Source organism: Hippichthys cyanospilos, chromosome 8 (assembly GCF_059441005.1).
Source record: "Hippichthys cyanospilos isolate Australia breed blue-spotted pipefish chromosome 8, RoL_Hcya_1.0, whole genome shotgun sequence".
Classification (NCBI taxonomy): domain Eukaryota; kingdom Metazoa; phylum Chordata; class Actinopteri; order Syngnathiformes; family Syngnathidae; genus Hippichthys; species Hippichthys cyanospilos.
The window spans coordinates 18,768,659-18,787,348 of record NC_142376.1 but is presented as its reverse complement, the minus strand read 5'-3'; the positions used below and the strand labels follow the sequence as shown (position 1 = coordinate 18,787,348).

At 39.6% G+C, this 18,690-nt stretch overlaps 1 protein-coding gene across 1 annotated transcript; it reads right to left on the bottom strand.

Annotated features, from left to right (window-relative positions):
- Positions 1 to 716: 716 nt before the first annotated feature.
- Positions 717 to 9,120, bottom strand: gdf10a (growth differentiation factor 10a). Its single transcript, XM_088421060.1, has 3 exons — positions 8,623 to 9,120; positions 2,673 to 3,808; positions 717 to 2,582 (listed from the first exon to the last, which is right to left on the bottom strand). The coding sequence occupies exons 1-3, from the start codon at positions 8,837 to 8,839 to the stop codon at positions 2,391 to 2,393; spliced, it is 1,545 nt and encodes a 514-aa protein (XP_088277186.1). The 5' UTR covers positions 8,840 to 9,120; the 3' UTR covers positions 717 to 2,390.
- Between the last annotated feature and the right edge of the window lie 9,570 nt (positions 9,121 to 18,690).

Below are 18,690 nucleotides of genomic sequence, written 5' to 3'. Positions count from 1 at the left end.
ATCCTAGCTCTGAATTAAGTTTTTAAAAACAGTTCATTTTCATCCATCTGCTAAGGTATGTTTCAGGTTAAATTGACACTTTGGTTGTTCTCAACCTTTTTTTCAAGAATGTACCCTTATGAAATAAATTTTCAGTCTATTACCTCTAACCAGCGCAAATCATTTTTGAATGGAAACAAACGGAGTGCCATCTGTGTATGATTCAATACATTTTAGAGCGACATTTTCAGTGGTATCGCCAGGCGAATTTTATTCAGCAACTCCAGAAGCTAGATTGCGTATCCTCGTCAATTTCAGGCTCATTGCAGCTGCATGAAACTTAACAAAAGGAGTCACTATAACCCAATTCAGTAATCGGGTGGTTCATGTTCGAATTAGTTTGCTCTTAATTTGAAAATAAAGGAGTCACTATAACCCAATTTAGTTATAAGGTCGTTCGCGTTCCAATTAGTTTGCTCTTAATTTGAAAATGAAAATATACTATTCCTGCCATGACATAATAAAGCACTAACTTAGTTTCGCTCATACCTGTGGAATGTTTCTACATTCTACACAGGTTTCTTTTAGATACCCTGTTAATATCTCACATACTCCCAATGTTCTTTCAGAAGTACTTGTACCCCAATATGACAACCACTGTTTCAGTCCATATACCTCCATCGCGATATTACACTACTACCATGTTGCAGTAACAACATTACCCCTTTTGGATAAAATATTGTTCAAATATTTTTATTCCAGTACATAAAAATGCATTGTCCATTTTACACAACACTGACACAACAATGTGTTTAGGATGATCTATATGTACACCATAAAAGGACACTTACAATCAGCCTCTACATTCTTTTTCTTCCTCAGAAAGTCCATACTGGTGCAGTCCCTTGGTATCAGGACTAAATGTAGACAATGTTGGTCTTTTCCGGTTCAGTCTGGTCTTAAAAACCATAAGTTCTGCAAACCATAGTAGATGATGGAAAGAAAAAAAACGGTGAGATTGTTAAAATAACATTGAAAAATGATATACAACAGAAACAGTTTGCTTTTGAGGAGACAGCAGTTAATGTTGCTGGCAAAACAGCGTTCATACATGCACACACACTCACACACACACACACACACACACGCGCACACACACAGATTTCCCGAGGGGGCTCTTGACTGCGGTAAACAGAATCGTCTGTCCCCAAGTGCTTGCGACATGTCTTTTCGAGACAAAATGACCATCCACTGTCAGCAAAGGCAAACTTCAAAGGACTCTTGTTGTTCCAAACAGATGTGCAGCTCAATGCCAACTTTTGCACACTGGAGGCAAAGCGACCACAGTCTAATAATAGTTGAATAATAATAAAGAGGTACCGTCTGTTATTTCATTGACAGTTTCAGACACGAAAACACACCCAAAGCAACATTTCTCAAGATTTTCTGCAGTCCTTCAAATAGTCCTTTGAGGAGAACAGGTTGTATTTAGAACAAGGTGGAGGGGGGTAGCTGGCTTGGAAAAAAAGACGTGCGCCACGTTTTGAAGTTCAAGTGGCTGATGTTTCCTCCATCAACCATTAATCCACCGCGGCCACATCAGTCATGTTATTTGGTGGACAACAGGCTTGGAGCCTTTGGTGGAGAGCAATAATAGGTCAAGAGGCTTGAAGAGAAGGGGGAAGGGGGAAGGGGGAAGAGGAAGGTATCTTTGAGTGGAATCTTCCTGCCTTTGTAGTCACTTCTTTTTGAACATTGGTGCCTTTTAGGTTTGTTTGGACAAAATGCCCCTGCCCGCCCCCACAAGCTTGTACGGAGCAAAGAATAACACAGACAGAATATTTAAAAAATATATATACTATTGTTGGATTAAATTACTATTTTATTCTACTTTATAGACAGCTACCTTTTACCTTTTCATAATTTAAACACATATGTACAAAGTAACATCTAAAACAGTAGCTTATAGCCTTATTAATGGAAAAATAAGAAACTATTTCTGCTTTCATTATAATACTTTAAAGGTGTTATGAAAGGGAAATTAATTAGAAGGATTGCCAGAGGAGATTGTTGAATTTTTAGGATACACATCACAATGACCTGTTATAATGCCTTTATGGCAGAGTGGTAGTACAGGTATAATAAGATCCCTCGAAATAGGTACAGCTGTACAAAAGCATAAATAGTGATTGGCGTATAAGTTATCTAAAGTATATGACCATCGCTGGTTCATTGATTCTTATGGCCTGGAGTTGCTGGACCTTAAAATGGAATTACTGTTTTTTTTCACCCTGTCCTACTGCACAAATATCACCAAGAAAAAATTATAAAAGTTATTGTTCAGTCTCCATATTTTTTTTTTTATTTTGACTCTCCATTAGTCTTGTTCTGTCTTGTTCTTTAACCTCTTTTCATCTGCAAGAGCAGGACTGGACAGACATATTGGGGTAAATCTTGAGCACCAGATCCTTGGATTCTTCTTGGTAAAGCACTGCCAGAGGACTCATCTTCTCCGGTACACAGCAAGGCTCTGGAACCCCGGAAATAATCCCAACTGCTCGAACTATGCTTTGGATGGTAGCGTGGTTTGAGGGCCGCACCACCTGGCGAAAGTTAAAGAAGAGGTTAGTATAATGTGCCTAATATTGGACCAAATGAGACAAACTAAGCCGATTCAGTGATTGCGCTGGTACCTTGGGCATTGGGAATCCACACGTGCCTGAGCAGTAGTAGGCATCAAACGCCCTAGGTGCAACGATCCACTCGCTCCAACCGATGTCTGCAAAATCCACTCTGAGATTCTTTCTGGAGCAGCTGTGGTGCCGAGTGCCTCCCCACTGCTTTCTCCTGGCCTTGCGCATTGTTTCATCATCAAAATTCAAAACGGGTGAGCGGGAGTGATGAGCTTTTCCTTTATTATGCTTCTTGACATCCGTCACCTCAGGTTTCGACTCTTGCTTTTGACTGTCCATCTCTTGGCTGCGGCTATCTTTGAGTCTTCTGACAGATGAGACTTCAAATTTAGACGTGTCTGATGTTCTTTCTGTAGATTCCTCTCTGCCATGTTCTCCTCTACCTTGCTTGCCCTCGTTCTCTTGGCTTTTCCTTTTCTTTTCCTGCCTCCCAGCTTTCAGTTTGGTTTTGAGGACCGGATACCATGAGCCGTCCAAAAGGTCATCCTTGCTGTATCTGTCAGATCTATACTCAACCTCAGGCAGCTCATTGTTTTGAATGGAGTCTGGGAGAAATGTTGCTTCCCTCCTCACACGTCCTTTTAACTGTGGTGAGAAGTTAGCTTTGTGTATGACTTGTGACGCCTGCGAGGGTTGGTCAGCCTCAAAGAACGGGTCATATCTCTGAAGACTAGGGTACACACTGTTAGGTTCTGCCAAAGCTAGGTCATCTGCGTAGACTAACAGGTAGGCCCAACCTGATTCCTCTGCTTGCCTCTGGTACTGCTGCCCAAAGTCCAACTCCACTGACACGAGGCGATGACCTTTGTCCCTCGCCTCCTTTATGACCTGGGTCACATCTTTCATCTGCCACACTCCTCTCCTGTGAGGGTGGAAGGTCACATTGCCTAGAAATGACCCGGGCGACCCAGAGCTGACTCCCGACCCTGAGGAGACAGCGTGAAGTAGCAGGCTGATGGTCATAGGTGTCTGCGTGGTGGAGGACCGGCAGGATGCGCTCTTGAAGCGTTTGCAGATCCACGGCTTTTGAGGAGGGAGCCGTCTGAGCGGGAAGTGGAATGTAGCGGACAGGATGACCTCAGAGTCCTGGAGGCTTGTGAGGTTTAGATGGTACACCGTCCTGGCGTCAGAGGGCTCTGCAAAGACAATGCATCAATCAGTAAGCATGTCCCTGTCAATGTTTCCCATCTTCCAGCTGTTTCGTCTTCCAGCAGCAGAGCAAAAAACGCTGCCAAAAGCTCAGTATCATACAAAAGCGTGGAGCTGCAAATGTGGAGTAAGCATTTGACCAGTGTTGGGCAAGTTACTTCAAAACTGTAATGCATTATTTATTACTTATTACTGTCATTTCAAAGCAAATAGTTACATTACAATATTACTGTATTTGAAATGTTATGCATTACACTACAATTGCATTACTTTTATATTACTCTCACCTCCATAACGGGAAATATGGATTTTCTAAGTGCAGCTCATTACGCTCATTACATACCCAGTAAAAGGTTGGCTAAAGCCAAAAAACAGTATGAATCATTTAATCTGTATTGTATTGTAACCCTTTACAGAGAAGATACAACATGTTTTTTGTATTTTAATCCGTTTACTACTTAGCTTCACAGCATGGTGATGCATTGTTTATGCTGTTGTGCATTTCACAAATTCAATGTTAATATTCAAATCCAAGTTCAGTCGGCTAGGTTAGGGACATATGTTTCAAAATCACATGCTTTCGGTGGGGCTAATGTTAGCAGCTAGCCTACATCATCGTTATTGTTTACTGTGTTATGAGTTTTGGTATGCTTCATCTTGATACACATTGGCCAGAACTATTTCCATCCATCCATCCATATTTATAGACTATTATTAATAGCAATTGTACAGTGAATATTAGCATTAGCTTACCTTGTCATTTTTGCTAATTGCGACAAGGATCTTGCTGACAAACCCTGACAACTGAAATGGGCGTATTATTACTTTTGAAATGCATTACTCCCAATACTGCATTTGACTGACACACTTTGGATGCACTTGCAAGTAAGTTTGAATGTATTTTCAAATATGTTTGAAACTGCTTGCAAATGCATTAAAGTCATTGAGCCTAAATGCTGAAAACAGAGTATTTGTTTCCATCATGTCACAGGATAGTAAAAGAAATTCAGTCAGTTCAAATGTGTATTGGTACATTTGAACATATTTGCAAGTATGTTTGAACACATTTACAACTGTGTTTGAAAAGGTTTGCCAGTTTGTCTGTAGTATGGTCTCTCTGATGGATATTCCTTTGGATAGTTGGCCATCATTTCTACCTTGTATGACTAGTGTTTTACAAGTGCTGTCAAATGCTATTTCTTTTTAATTGCTGTAATTGCAAAATGTTATGTAGTTCATTGAAATTAATCAAACTTTTCAACAAGCATTTTCGAAGAAGCTTGTGACATATATTTACTTAAGTAAATTCTTGGAGGAGCGTAAAATCTACAAATAAACATAGTTTCAAAGACTGTCAAAAGAAGTGGAGACGTAAGTCCAGTTAAGAATGTTAAGTGAATCACTACTAATTCACAGCATCAAGACAGCCAGCAAAACTGCGAATGTCATTGTTTGGATGTCATCACGACTGACCATCGACGGAAGCGGAGCGGTGCACCGACGAAGGACGACTGACCAGCAAAAAAAATATAAGATGCCCACCTCTGGTAGTTGGGCAGTGCAAAGTGTCCTTTTTTTTTTTTTTTTCCATTTTCCAATGAGCCATTGAGCAACTTTTTTAAAGTAAAACTACGTGTCTTTGTGCTGGTGAAGTTTAGGTGCAAAGTTGGCAGAGATCAGCTGCTGCAAGGAGGTAAATGGAACTGAGTTAAATGATTTATTTTCTCTTAACATTTTATAAATTTAAATTAATCTCCGAGGTTAACACGTTAACTTTGACGGCCGTCATTCTTCTATTGCCTAAGGTATTGTATCGCACTGCCATGTGTCTCACTGTTCAGGAGGTTGTTCATTCAAGTTATAAGACAGTAGTTAAGCCAAAATTGTAGCACATATTTGAATAAGAACTGTTCTACATCATAATTATAAAGCAGTCAAATGTGTGTGCCATGTGATGGATGACATATCCTTTGCGTGCTGTTCAAAACCTCACAACAGCTGGCTCACATCATAGTTAACCGAGGTTACGGTGTATTTGCAATAGTTTTACATCAAGCTTGCGATTCCACTTTCATGAGTTGCAAAATGACTTTGTATTTTTGGCCCTTTTACGTGTGGAAAACAGTGACAGTACACATTCATTGTAAGTATATTAATTACATATTTAGGTATATTCTTTGAAAAATAAAGAGTATCACAATAAATTCTTATTTTGCAACTTACAAGTGCTTCCATGTTTTTGTTTTAGCATGCCCCAATCAGCCAATATTTGTTTCATACGTTCCATCATTCTTGAAAGTTGGTTTTGGAAAGGTTCACTGTGATGGTGAAAAAAAAAAAAAAGTGTTTTGCATCAGTAGATGATAATCTTTACAAAAACAGGAATGGAATGGCGCCCAGCAACAAAACCTCATTTGAACTTTGGTTTTGGCTATAAAGGTTGATAAAGTCATTTGAAAAGATTTTAGAGATCTGTGAATCGATAACAAATTGAACTTCACAACAACCAATTGCACACGCAACCTGAAGTGGTGCAATTAAACACATTCCCTTATAAACGTCTGTTCTACACGAGCACACCGAGTGGCTGGGACATGCTCTGTAAGGGGAAGCAGACTCTGGGGGATGTGGGTGGCAGCGGTGGAGGTTGAAGCGGGGAGCTCTCCAGATTCATGATGAACATTAACTTCAACAGCAGACTTATTGTTCATTGTGTAAGAGTTCAGCGGAAGTATGGACTGACTCAGGAGATATACATTACCTCAGATTCGGCCTGCATATGGAAATGCTTACCTCAAGCTTTGCTCTAAGCCTTTTAATACAGCCTGCACCCGCTGCCCATGCAGGCACGGCGACACAATCGACTGTTTTAACAGCTCTTTCATTGTTGTGAGAAGTCCCTCACATCTCTCCTTAGATTACACTGGGCCATCGCAGTCAAAATACTCGGCTGTTATGTTACGCTATGTGAGAAGTACATGGGATATAAATGAGTTATAAAAACAGCATCACAAGTGCTGTGACTAAGCTCCCCCCTTGGCTCCGTGACGTCGATTCACACACGTCCTGGAGTCACAACACAAACACAGAATCCATGACAATGACACTCTGAGGCGCCACTCTGCGGTTTGACCAGACATGATGTCGGGCATGGCTTGCGGGCTATCACAGGCATTTTTTTTTTTTTTTTTTTTTGCTGTGGGTAATGGATCGGACCCTAAGCAGAGGGGAGGCAGCTGCTGCAGTGTCCCAGCATCATTTAAACGCATTCTCAGACTATTCCAAAACAATCACACCAATTTCGAGTGCCTGGCTGAGTCATGGAGCTCTGCTGAGAGCTTGAAAAGTAAACTGCCTGGCCACAAAATTAGATATACTTGAACAGATTAATGAGAAACAACACAAACAAAACACATTGTTCAGTTTTGAAAGGTACTGTTTAGTTTTCCAAACAATGTTTTAGAAGAGAGATTTTCTATCCTGAAACCTGTGAAAACCATGTTTTATTTTGGAGGGAAAAGAAAAAACTTAAAACAGTAACTGTCTGATTGATTACACTTTGGATCTCTATTTGTATGGTGGTCTCTTTTTGACAGGAAAGTATTGTCAACATAAAGTGTCTTTCTTTGGAATCACAGTGATCTGTTCTTGAATAGAAATCAATAAGTTTTCAATTCATTGACAGGTGAAGCTAGGTGGCATATGAAACTTTGGATTGAAACATCTCATATAATGGACTGAATCACCCACTGAATCGTTTTTATAAACTTGTAGCATATTTTCTTGAAATAAACAATTTACACAATTTAATGATTATTTATAAAGATTATTACATGGATGTGTTTTTTTTAAATATCTTTGGAATTCCCCCCGAGAGTCACAAACCCCCAGCGGTGCACACATTTGAGAGGCACTAGTTTATAATACCATAACTCTAATATTCACCTAGAAAATTTTTCTGCATGAGAATCAATATAATACACATGTCCTGATATGATGCAGTCCAGACCTTTACGTGAGCCGGTACTCAGCAGTAAGGAATACCAGCACCTTCTTTTTATTTATTTATTTATTTATTTATTTATTTATTTATTTATTTATTTATTTATTTATTTAAATAAAGTACCGACTGCATATGAGCTCACATTCTCTCTTGCACTTTTTGATACTCATACGACTTCTTCAGTTATTTGCCACCCAAAAAGATGATCAGATAAAAACAACAGCAACAAAACAAATGCAGTTTTATTACGACCTTATTACGTCACAAATCTCCGGCATTGCCGGGAATGTTGACGTCTCTCGATGCGCACGAGACAAGGACGCATTCAAATAACTTTAAACATTTGAAACTCGCGTGGAACGTATTTATTTATTCTTGCTTTTTATAGACTCGGCAATCAATTAATTGACAAGAAGATCTGTTGCCCACAGCCGAATTTACCTGGCAACAGTCAAATAAGGGGAGTACCGGCACTTATTTTTTCTAACAACTGTGTTGCGCGATTTCTCAACTGCAGCCACAACAATAAGCACTCGGAACTGTAAGATTACTGCGTTCTTCTTTTGGGTCTACTCTCAATAAATTGTGTCTCAATTATGTCCATGTTACTTTAGGGTAAGGAGTCGGAGCGCCGTGTTTATGTGGCTAACACATCTGCTAGTTGCTATGGCGTGTATTTTTAAAACGCGACGGTACAGTGGCAATCAGAAGCAACTCAAAGTTAATTCAATCATATCGTGTCGTTTTATTTCAATGTGTCGTTTGGGATTCGTTCATTTCATTCACATTTTCACTCACCTTGGCAAGCTCTGAAGCTCCTGGCCGTGTTGCCCTCTTTGAGACGCTGTTCCCTGTTGCATCGCTCGTACAGTTTGGACATGTGTTGGTGAAGCGCGTCCTGGTCCGATTCACCTGAGGAGGGTGGCCGAGAGAAGCTTGCCCCCTGCACGATCCGAAACGACGCCACACCGAGGAAACACCTCAACACCAATAAGGGCAGGTGCGTGGAGAACATGGTCGTACCTGCTCTGTTGAAAGTGATGCAATGATTACGGGTGGGAAAATCCAGAAAAAAAGTTCCAAAACTGAACTCCAGTGATGCGTCAAAACAATATCGTAAGTTAAGTTCCACGCTGTCCTCTCAATTTCTAGTCCTTATTCTCAATGAGCCTCCATGTGCACGCGGAATGTGTGAAACTGGTCCAATAGTTTTGGCCGCTACTTTTATTTCCACGTACGTGCGTGTGTGTCAGCGTGGCTATGTGCGAGTGTGTGAGGTTTGCCGAGCTGCTGACGTACACTCCAGTGGGGCCAAAGAGCTCTCTGTTAAGCCCTGTGCAACCAGCAGTGGAGGTCATGATGCTGACACCCCGCCCCCCTTTCTCCTCTTTTTCACATCATGATGATGTGTTTTTAGTGTAGTGTAGCTATGGTACTACAGTATGACACACTCATAGAGTGTCCCACAGCACAATTTGTTTCATTTGTGTAGCAGTGCATACAAAGCCACTTTTGAACTTTTTTGGCAATTTCAACTCAACATTTCCAGCTCGCCTTATTATTTCCAGTAAAAGCTTTTGACAGACCGTAGTCACACATAATTCACATTGAAACGCCTACAATAATAATGGCACCAATCACCCAAGGTCTATTGTTTCTAACATACATCATTTGGTGTAAAAATGTGTTTTATTGTGTAAACCGCAAATAAACCGTAAATTTGTCAATGGCAAACATTTGCGATCCACACCACAGTTTAGTAAACGCTCTTTTTTTTTTTTTTTTTTAAATTTGTATGCCCTTTTACTTTATGTTTCTGTCAATGTTCCTAATGTCTGGGATATTACAACTACAATTGTCATTTTGTGGAAGTGGTGGTCTCCAGCAGTGAGGCTGTAACTAGCTGGGCCTCTCGGGTCACTCTCCGTCACCACTGCACACAAACACACACACACACACACACACCTACACACACGCACGCAGACACACACGCCTACCGGTAAGTACCAGTTTCCTGGCCCCCAAGTATGTGAATGTGTGCATGTGAGACATTGGAGCATGGTTGTAGTGTGACAGGATCACAAACATGAGAAGATGCTGCCTCCCTCCAACAATGATTGATGACAAGTGGTGGTTACTTTAACTTGTATGAGACACTGCGACCCTCTCAAACAAAGTGATTTTTTAGGTCTTTATTCAGAAATATGTAGCAGAAAAGGCTTGCAATAATTGGACAAAAATGTCACATTATGTGTTATGAGTCAAATTAAAAATGGACAACAAAGAAAACATCAAAAGAAAGAAGCCACATGCTGTAGGCTCTTGCATCTTGCAGCCATTATAGTTCTTTGGTGGCAAACTGCATAGGCAGAAAATATATACGGATAATCTCAACAATAACATGAGGATCATGAAAATTAAAACCTTTTGGGAGTCTTTATGATGAAGTACTATGATAACACTTGATTATATTGTTTGACCTTTAAGCTTGAATATTTAGGGCGATCCAAGATTAATGCTGGACTTCATCTACTTAAGATTATTGCTCTCTCCATGAGCTGTATGGAACGCTTCTGAGACATGCACCATCAAGACAAAAGCAGGGTTTCTTCTTTTACTCTCAAACACAAGCTTGCGTTTCACAAAATGACTATAGATTCAGTAGGGATAAATTTAATTTCACCATTGGAATATTTCTATGGTAATTAATGGGGTTAAAAAGTATTTTATTGCTTAAATCAAACATTTGAACAATGTGCACACATAATACTTAGTTTGGATACTGCAGGACATTTGACGCAACCACTGTAATGTGTTTATTTGTTTTAACATTCTAGGTTTAGATGTCACAGTCCAGGGACAATGGATACAGTTTTTTTTTTTTGCAGCAACAGCAGCAACTGCACTCCGAACTAGGTAACGGTAATGTACTTAAATCAGTTTGCCAGCCATCATTAAACAAAACAAGCAAAACACAAATTAAAAATATATACTGAGGAGGTTGAAGACCCATTACCAGTGAGATGTCCATGGATAATTGCTGCGTCTGTCAGGCACTGAGGGAGGAAACGTAAAAACCAAAGAGTGACACTTCCAAAATGCGCTTATCAGGTGTGCACTTCGTCAGCACTGATGGACCGCCACCGACGGACGCCCGTTTTGCAGACGGACCGACGAATGACAGGAAAGCTAAAAAACGGAGAATTAAAAATGTCGAAAGTGCAATTTTCATCCGTCGCAATTGTTGAGTTAGACGTAAATGTAATTCAACTGACTTGCATGATCATCTGGTACGTTGCTGCATCTTCAGAGTACAAACTGCAATTGACATGCAATCAATGTGACACTTTACAGCACCACCAAGCAGTGGAGAAACATGTTCGCTTGAGTTAATAAAAGAGGTTGGTTGAATTTACTACGCATCACGCATTGACTGCTTTTACCAGAGATTTATTTGTAGTTGCTCCCTTTTTTTGCTCCTGGTTTCAAAAACCCCAAAACTCACTGGACACAATCTCACTGACAGAAAGTCAAAAGTAGTGTTTAGAATTAGAGGTTAAGAGATTTTTATGTTATTTTGCTTTTTAAACATATTTTACATGAACAAATAAGTTGCTGATAAGAGCAGTCTGGGACTACAGGCAGTCACTCTTTCAAGTAACAAATGGCCTGCACCCAATTTGCATTGTTTTCTGTTTGGCTCTTGGCCAGGAAATGCAAGATAGAAGTTTTTTTAATGGCGCTAATTAAAGACATTTTTCTTTTCAGTAAATTCAACCTCATCAATAGCCTACTTACTTACTTACTCGTTGCTTATGTGTCAGATGAAATTTAGACAGATTCAGAGAAATGTTAATGAAACCATCTTCTATAGTTGTAGAGCAGGCAGTTATGAGAACTGACATTCAAAAATTGAATACCATATGAAGCATAATAATGCCTTCCAGTGAACATTATTGGTATTTGCACTCTCGTCCCCTGCATTCCCTCAGGTGTGGGGTAATAAATATGGCTTTGCTTTATTGTTAGACTTGTATTACTGATGGACTAACAATTACAATTTCGTCTGAAAAAATGATGATGATGAAAAAAGGGGCGGGGCTCTGATGAAAAAATGTAAGTTGCCCAGCTGTGGCGCCAATGCTAGTCAAAGCTAAATGCTAACAACTCAAACTGTTGCCAAGTCGATACATATATGTATGTATAAGTGCATATATATATATATATATATATATATATATATATATATAAATATATATATATACTGTATATATATATATATATATATATATATATATATATATATATATATATATATATATATATATATATATATATATATATATATACACACACACACACACACACATAAACTATTCACAATATATACACAAAATATTCAAAAGTAAAATTGAATAATCTCTTGTTGGTGATCTACTAATGTACTACTAGACATCAGGCTTAGACAGAACATAATCTGTTATTTTGATGATGACGGTAAATCCAGCATTAATGGGATGTGAGTGCTTGCTGCTTCCCGCTGAATCATGCAATAATTCAGCATTGTATCCATATGTTGTATCCAAAGCACTCAGACTGTTTTTGAACTGTGTTGTGTTCCAGCTTGTTCAACATGGAGGACTCCTTGTTGGGCCGTCCAAGTCAAACAGAACATGCTCCCTGCTCTCTGCAGGGGTATGGTGGTGCATCGGGAATTAACAGGCGTCGTTCTAGTAATTCAACTTATTTAACATCCACTCGTTGCTATGAGTGAGACATGTCAAAAGGTCAACATGGTGTTTGTGTGGAATCACGTGAATTGGAACAGGTTAGTTTAAAAAACGAACATTTTTCATCACTGGATGTTGTCTCGCGCAAACTAAACCGCAAAACTAAAACTATCCCCCCTAAACTGGGGGATGGGCTGATTTGGCAATATTTTGAGTCCGCAAATATAGAAAGATGATCATTTGAGCTAAATGTTAGTACTCTATGTAGTATAAAGTGCAAATCGAAAGTATTCAGAGCGTTTCACTTTTTCTACATTTTGACATCTTACAGCATGATGCTAAAAAAATTAGCTCAGGTGCATCTGTTGTACATTGATTATCCTCGAGATGTTTGTACAACTTAATTGGAGTCCATCTGCTGTAAATTCAGGCGATCAGACATGATTTTGAAATTTGTGTTCATAAAGTCCCATAGTTGACCGTGCATGCCACAGCAGAAACACCAAGCATGAAGTCAAAGGAATATTTTGTAGACCTGAGTGACAGACTAAACTTGAGGCACAAATCCTGGGAAGGATACACATATGTTTCTCCTGCTTTGGAGGTCCCAACGAACACAGTTGCCTTTATCGTTTGTAAATGAAGACATTTGGAACCATCAGGACTCTTCCTAGAGCTGGCTGGCTAAACTCAAGGAGGTGATCAAGAATCCTATGATCAATCTGTCAGAGTTCCAGTGTTCATCTGTAGAGAGAGGAAATCCTTCCAGAAGGACAACCATTTCTCCAGTAATCCACCGATCAGGCCTGTATGGTAGGGTGGTCAGATAAAAGTCAAAGGATCAGAGCGGAATCTGCAATTTACCATTAGGCCTTGAAAGACTTGCTGAAGATACATTGGTCAACAGAGCCATTGAAGTCGAAATGAAAGAAGGATAGATTTTATTTTCAAATAATCAGGCACTCCCCATTGGTGAATAAAAACATTTTATTTGTAATTTCAGTACATTTTCGTCATGTTTATTAGTTATTGAATCAATGAAAACAAAATAAAATGTGAAAAATACAAAACATAATTCATTTTAAATGCTCTGGAAATTAAATGTTGGTTGATATAATGTGTACGTGTAGATTCTCAAACCCTGGTGTTATTGATGTTTTTATTGAGGCATACTAATTTAGGTATGAATAAATATGATGTCGGGCGGCTCGGCGTAAGAGTGTTTAGCACTGAGTTCAGAGTTCAAATCCAACTTGTTCTGCCCTGTGTGGGCATTGCATGTACTCCCTGAGCCTGCGTGGGTTTTCTCCGTGCACTCCCGCTTCCACCCACACTCCAAAAACATGCATGGACATTCTAAATTGTCCTTAGGTGAGCTTGGGTGTGTGAATGGTTTTTCTTCTCTTCTGCAATTGGCTGGCAACCAGTTCAGGGTGTCCTCAGCCTACTGCCTCTAGACAGCTGGGATAGGCACTCGCAAACCTGCGACTCTAGTGAGGAGAAGCAGCTCTAGAAAACGGTTGGCCGGATGGATACTAAATATGATGTCACTGAAGGCCAGGGGTTAAAACACCCCATTGCTCACCAGCGATGTGAGATAGTGTTATGTCATATACTCTACTATCTTTATCTATTTTATAATTATTTAAAAAAAGCATTAATGTGATCAGTCATGACATCATGAATAACAACGGTTAATGATAGCAATTCAAAATAACAGGATTAATTGTTATTGTAATTGCAGATTTGTTATTTAAGAAGTGTGTAGCCTAACATTAATCAAGAAATAGCTTTCACTTTCAAAAACGTTGGTGAGTCCTGATTCAAAGGCTATTTTGGGCTTAATGGTCCTTTTGAAGGTAACTGGAATTATTTGCAGTGTGCTTGCATGCTATTGGAAACTTCACCCCGTCACCATTACGGCTTTCTTCAATAACTTTCAGTGGAGCGTTTCTCAAAATAGGGCTTGCAGACTTCTGTTGGGTGGTCTGCGACAAACCTCAAGAGGTCTATGAGAAAGTTTGAATTTTGTAATTTAAACATCTACATGCTGTTCAGGTAAATGTTCAATTTAGAGTCATTGGACTTTAAATATTTCAGTTTAAAGTTTGATGAACTACATGATATTTCAAGTCATGAGTGGAGTTGGAGGACTTTTTGTCTGTCCATTTGGGGTCTTTTTCAGCAAGAGATCTGATATCACTAACATTTACCATCGAAAATATTTATTTTTGCTGAGTTTATCAACACTGTTTTGAGGTAACTAAAGACTAGAAATTCAAACGTGTGACTGTTATCCCTTTTATGTGTGTATGTGAAAAAGGCAAAAGTGTGTGGGTCTGTGATTTTGGAGACTGTAGTCACGATGGCGGTGGTGGGGAGTTAACTCTGTGACCCATTCACATGGTTAATAAAACATTCATAGAAGCAGAGGAATGTTATGGTTTGCGTGTGTATGTGCATGCATCCATGTATGCATAGCAGGAGAATGTGTGTGTGTGTGTGTGTACTCCTGACTGTGATGTTGGGTCTCCTGCAGTTACCCCACGGAGTGCACCATTCTGTCAGCAAACAAAGGGTTGGCTGTTCCACCCCACTTCAACCATGGACTGTTCCAACGCCGCCGACCGTTTACCACCAAGCTAACCAAATATTTCTCTTCCTGCTTGGAATTTGTCTCAATAAATAGGTTTATGTTTTGGGGTTTTCTTTCTCCTTCGGCTCTTTCAACTTAGCGCTCCCGAACACTCGGGAGGCCCCCTAATCTCAAGCCTTGCGGTCGCGGACGTGGCACCTTTTTGAACTGGGACCAGAGCCGCGACATCCTGACTTTTTGTGTGGAATAACATCCCAGAGTAAACTCTCTGTGGGAGTATTATTTCATCTTTCATTGACACTTAACCGATTCCAATTCATTTTCCTTCTCTTGTGCTTTCACGGCTTGTGGGAAAATATAGAGGGATGCATTGTGTTTAGTCGTAATATTTTAAAAAAAAAATTCTTACACCACTCAAATCACTAGTGATTAAGAAAAATAAATACAATGCGTACTCATGCATACACATGTCTCAACATGCTAAACTAATGATTGTTTTTAGTTTCCATCACTCAATGGCATCAGTACCATCAGTATTCTCCACTTTCAAACAAAAACCACCGGCCACAACTTTAGGTACACCAAAGCAAGTTAATAATCTTCAACTGCAGAGCAATTGCAAAGATGATGCAATGCATCTCATTCAAAAGTACTGCTATTACTTAGGCGGCCATATTGACATGTATGGCAAAACATTATAAACAAAAAAAGATGTGAAACACATTGTTTAATGCAATGGTTCTCAAAGTGGGGTCCGCGGACCCCAGGGGGTCTGTCGCCTGACTGCAGGGGGTCCGTGAAATAATCTTGGTTATTAATAAAAAATATTTGTCTTAATTTCGTTTTATTTTGTATTGAATTGGGAATGTATTCATGACTCTTCAATAAAGCAATCAATTCAACCAGTTTATTACATTTTTAAAAATGTAATGATTTTGAAAATTGTCGTATAGGCCCATAATCCACATCATCATCAAAGAGCTTCATTATTTACTCACTAAATATTTGTCAGCAAACTGTTTTGGTTTATTCCCGCAAACATTTGCCATGGGGTCCTTGGAACATTTGCTTTCCTACTAGCTAGCTCCAAAATGTTTGAGAACCCCTGGTTCAATGAATACTACCAGTGTAGATTGATTTAATGCATACAGTATCAAACAATTCATGACACTCAATTCGAGCAGTTTTAGGGGCTGGTACACTGCTTGCTACCAATGAGTGGTTTGGTTTTGCAGAAGGACACTCCCTATGGTGTTCGGGACTAAAAACTTGGATTCTTTTTTGGCCACGTATCCAAAGGTGCCCCAGTAAAGGCTTCGTTGTTGTGCTTTTTTCCAGCTTGCCTGTAAGTGGAAACATCTAACACAATCCATTGCAGGAAGCTTGGGGACTTTTCATTTGTTTAGATTTGCAAGCATTTTCCCCATTGTAAATGATTTCAATGAAAATAATCTGTGCCAAGGCCAAACTACTGTAGAGGCAATTTTAAGATTAAAAAAAAACAAAACAAAAGCATTTGAACATTCTTAACATTCATGGACTACAAGCAGACTGACTAAAAGTGCTGTGTTGAATTTATTCTTTATTTTGGTTCCACAAAATAAAAGCAACTGAATCCAGTTAACGTTTTTAAAGAGTATATCCATCTTAAAAATGTATCCCCAATAGTTAAACAGTAAAAAACTTGGAGCTCAAGTTATGTGAGCTCACAACATTTCAATCAGGGGCAATCAACGCGGCTGTTCTCGTTCCCTTTAAATGCGGCTTGCCAGTCCATCAAATTTCCAAATGTCCATACCTAGGGGTGTTCAGATTGAAATTTTTTCACTGTATATGGAAATCATATGATCCAGTCTTGAGTGGTGAACACCAACAACAAGCCCACGCACTAACCAAGTGCGCAGTGTTTACAGGCAACACAGAGCCTAGCAGGGCAGCGGTGATGTGAGCAATGACTGCTGGTGTTGTGTTTACTCTAACGCCTGTGATATCCATTACAGGCTGAGCTGTGTGCCGCTACTTCCTGAAAATGTCCCATAGGCCCCGTGACCTTCCCTTACGCGGGCTGCCCTTAAACCCCATTGGGTTGGAGCCAGGATGGAGGAAATTACACTGCAAGATTGATTGGCTAAATCCTTTAATTACGCCGCTTTTAAATGTGGTTTGTGCCTTTGCTGGTTGTCAAACAACATTATAAAAGGGTAAACCCGCTTGACAAACCGACCCGTGCTTTATTGTGATGATTAATGCGAAGCCTGAGGGTTTTTTTGTGAGAGAGTATTGCTAGGGTTTCACAATGTCGACAGAAAACACAAACCACACAAGGGAATCAGCTAGAGTAATTTAGCAGTAAAACAATATCAAAGAAAATTATTTGACACTCAATTCACACTTCACTTTTCTTCTATTTTATATGTGCATGTCCGACAAGGGAGAAACATGTAATTCTTCCAGTGGGTTGTGCTAATTCAATGTTGTTTTACTAGAATATGATATGCCCACCCACATTCAGTACAATATCCTGCTGAGATTTCCATGACTTTTACTTACGAAGAGACTGCAAGGCTCATTAAAAAGTTGTTATCTTATGTTCTGATGAGAAAGCAGATATGTCACATGAATTGGAAATATGATGGGAAATGCTGAAAGCCTACATCTTGAAGGCTCTGTCAGACTGACCTCTTTGCTTTAATTTGCTCCTGTCTCCATCATTTAGAGAGGCAGTGTGCGAATTTAGCCTCAGAGCAAAGTCATAATTGCAATATCTATTTCCTTGTTTAGCTGGTGGGGGTGGGGGTGGGGTCTGTCCTCCTGTCATTCCACAGCCTCCAATTGGACGTGACTATTGCCGCGGTGAAGTCATAGTTGTGGGCTTCAGCGAGCAAAAAGCATGCGAGTGACTGAGTGACTGGTAACTGAAGGTCAGGAAATTAGAGATTGAAAAGAAACATTTTTCAATATTTCCAAGTCTTGTTGAATCAGTTTGATATTTCTTGATTCTGGCAATCGCTAACACAAAAGCAAACATTTCCATTCACTGACTTTAAATGGGATCTGTTTTCTCTGGCAGGGTAGCCTACTGAGTAAATGTACAGTATGAAAAATTGAGGGTGTCCATTGTCAACTTGAAGAAAAGGTTGCGGTAAAGGCCACATCAGCTTCCACTCTTACTGAATGGCCTTTGTTGAATACTTCCTGAGGGGGGACAATGTTCTTAAATTAACTCAGTCTGTCAGAAATAAGGGTACGGTGGCCATCCATAATGTAACCCTATTAGTTCAGTCTTTTAGTTATTCATATTAAGGCTGTGTATGAATCAGTGGCGAGATAGAACGAGGCGTGAATAGGCCATTAAAAACAAACACAGAATCTGAAGTTTTGCATTGGGTCAGAACGGGTCATAACAAATTGTGGTCAGTGGAATGTTGGGGAAGGACTCCCCTCTCCCTACATGTGGTGTTTTTACATGGGGAGTGCATATACGTGAAAGCTAAAAATAAAAAAGTCACATCGCTCCCTAGAACCGAAATATGGATGTAC

Coding starts and splice junctions, on each gene's coding strand:
- gdf10a (XM_088421060.1), bottom strand. CDS start 8,839: ATGTTCTCCACGCACCTGCCCTTATTGGTGTTGAGGTGTTTCCTCGGT. Junction 3,809..8,622: donor GAGCTTCAGAGCTTGCCAAG/GTGAGTGAAAAT, acceptor TTGTCTTTGCAG/AGCCCTCTGACGCCAGGACG. Junction 2,583..2,672: donor GTGGATTCCCAATGCCCAAG/GTACCAGCGCAA, acceptor AACTTTCGCCAG/GTGGTGCGGCCCTCAAACCA.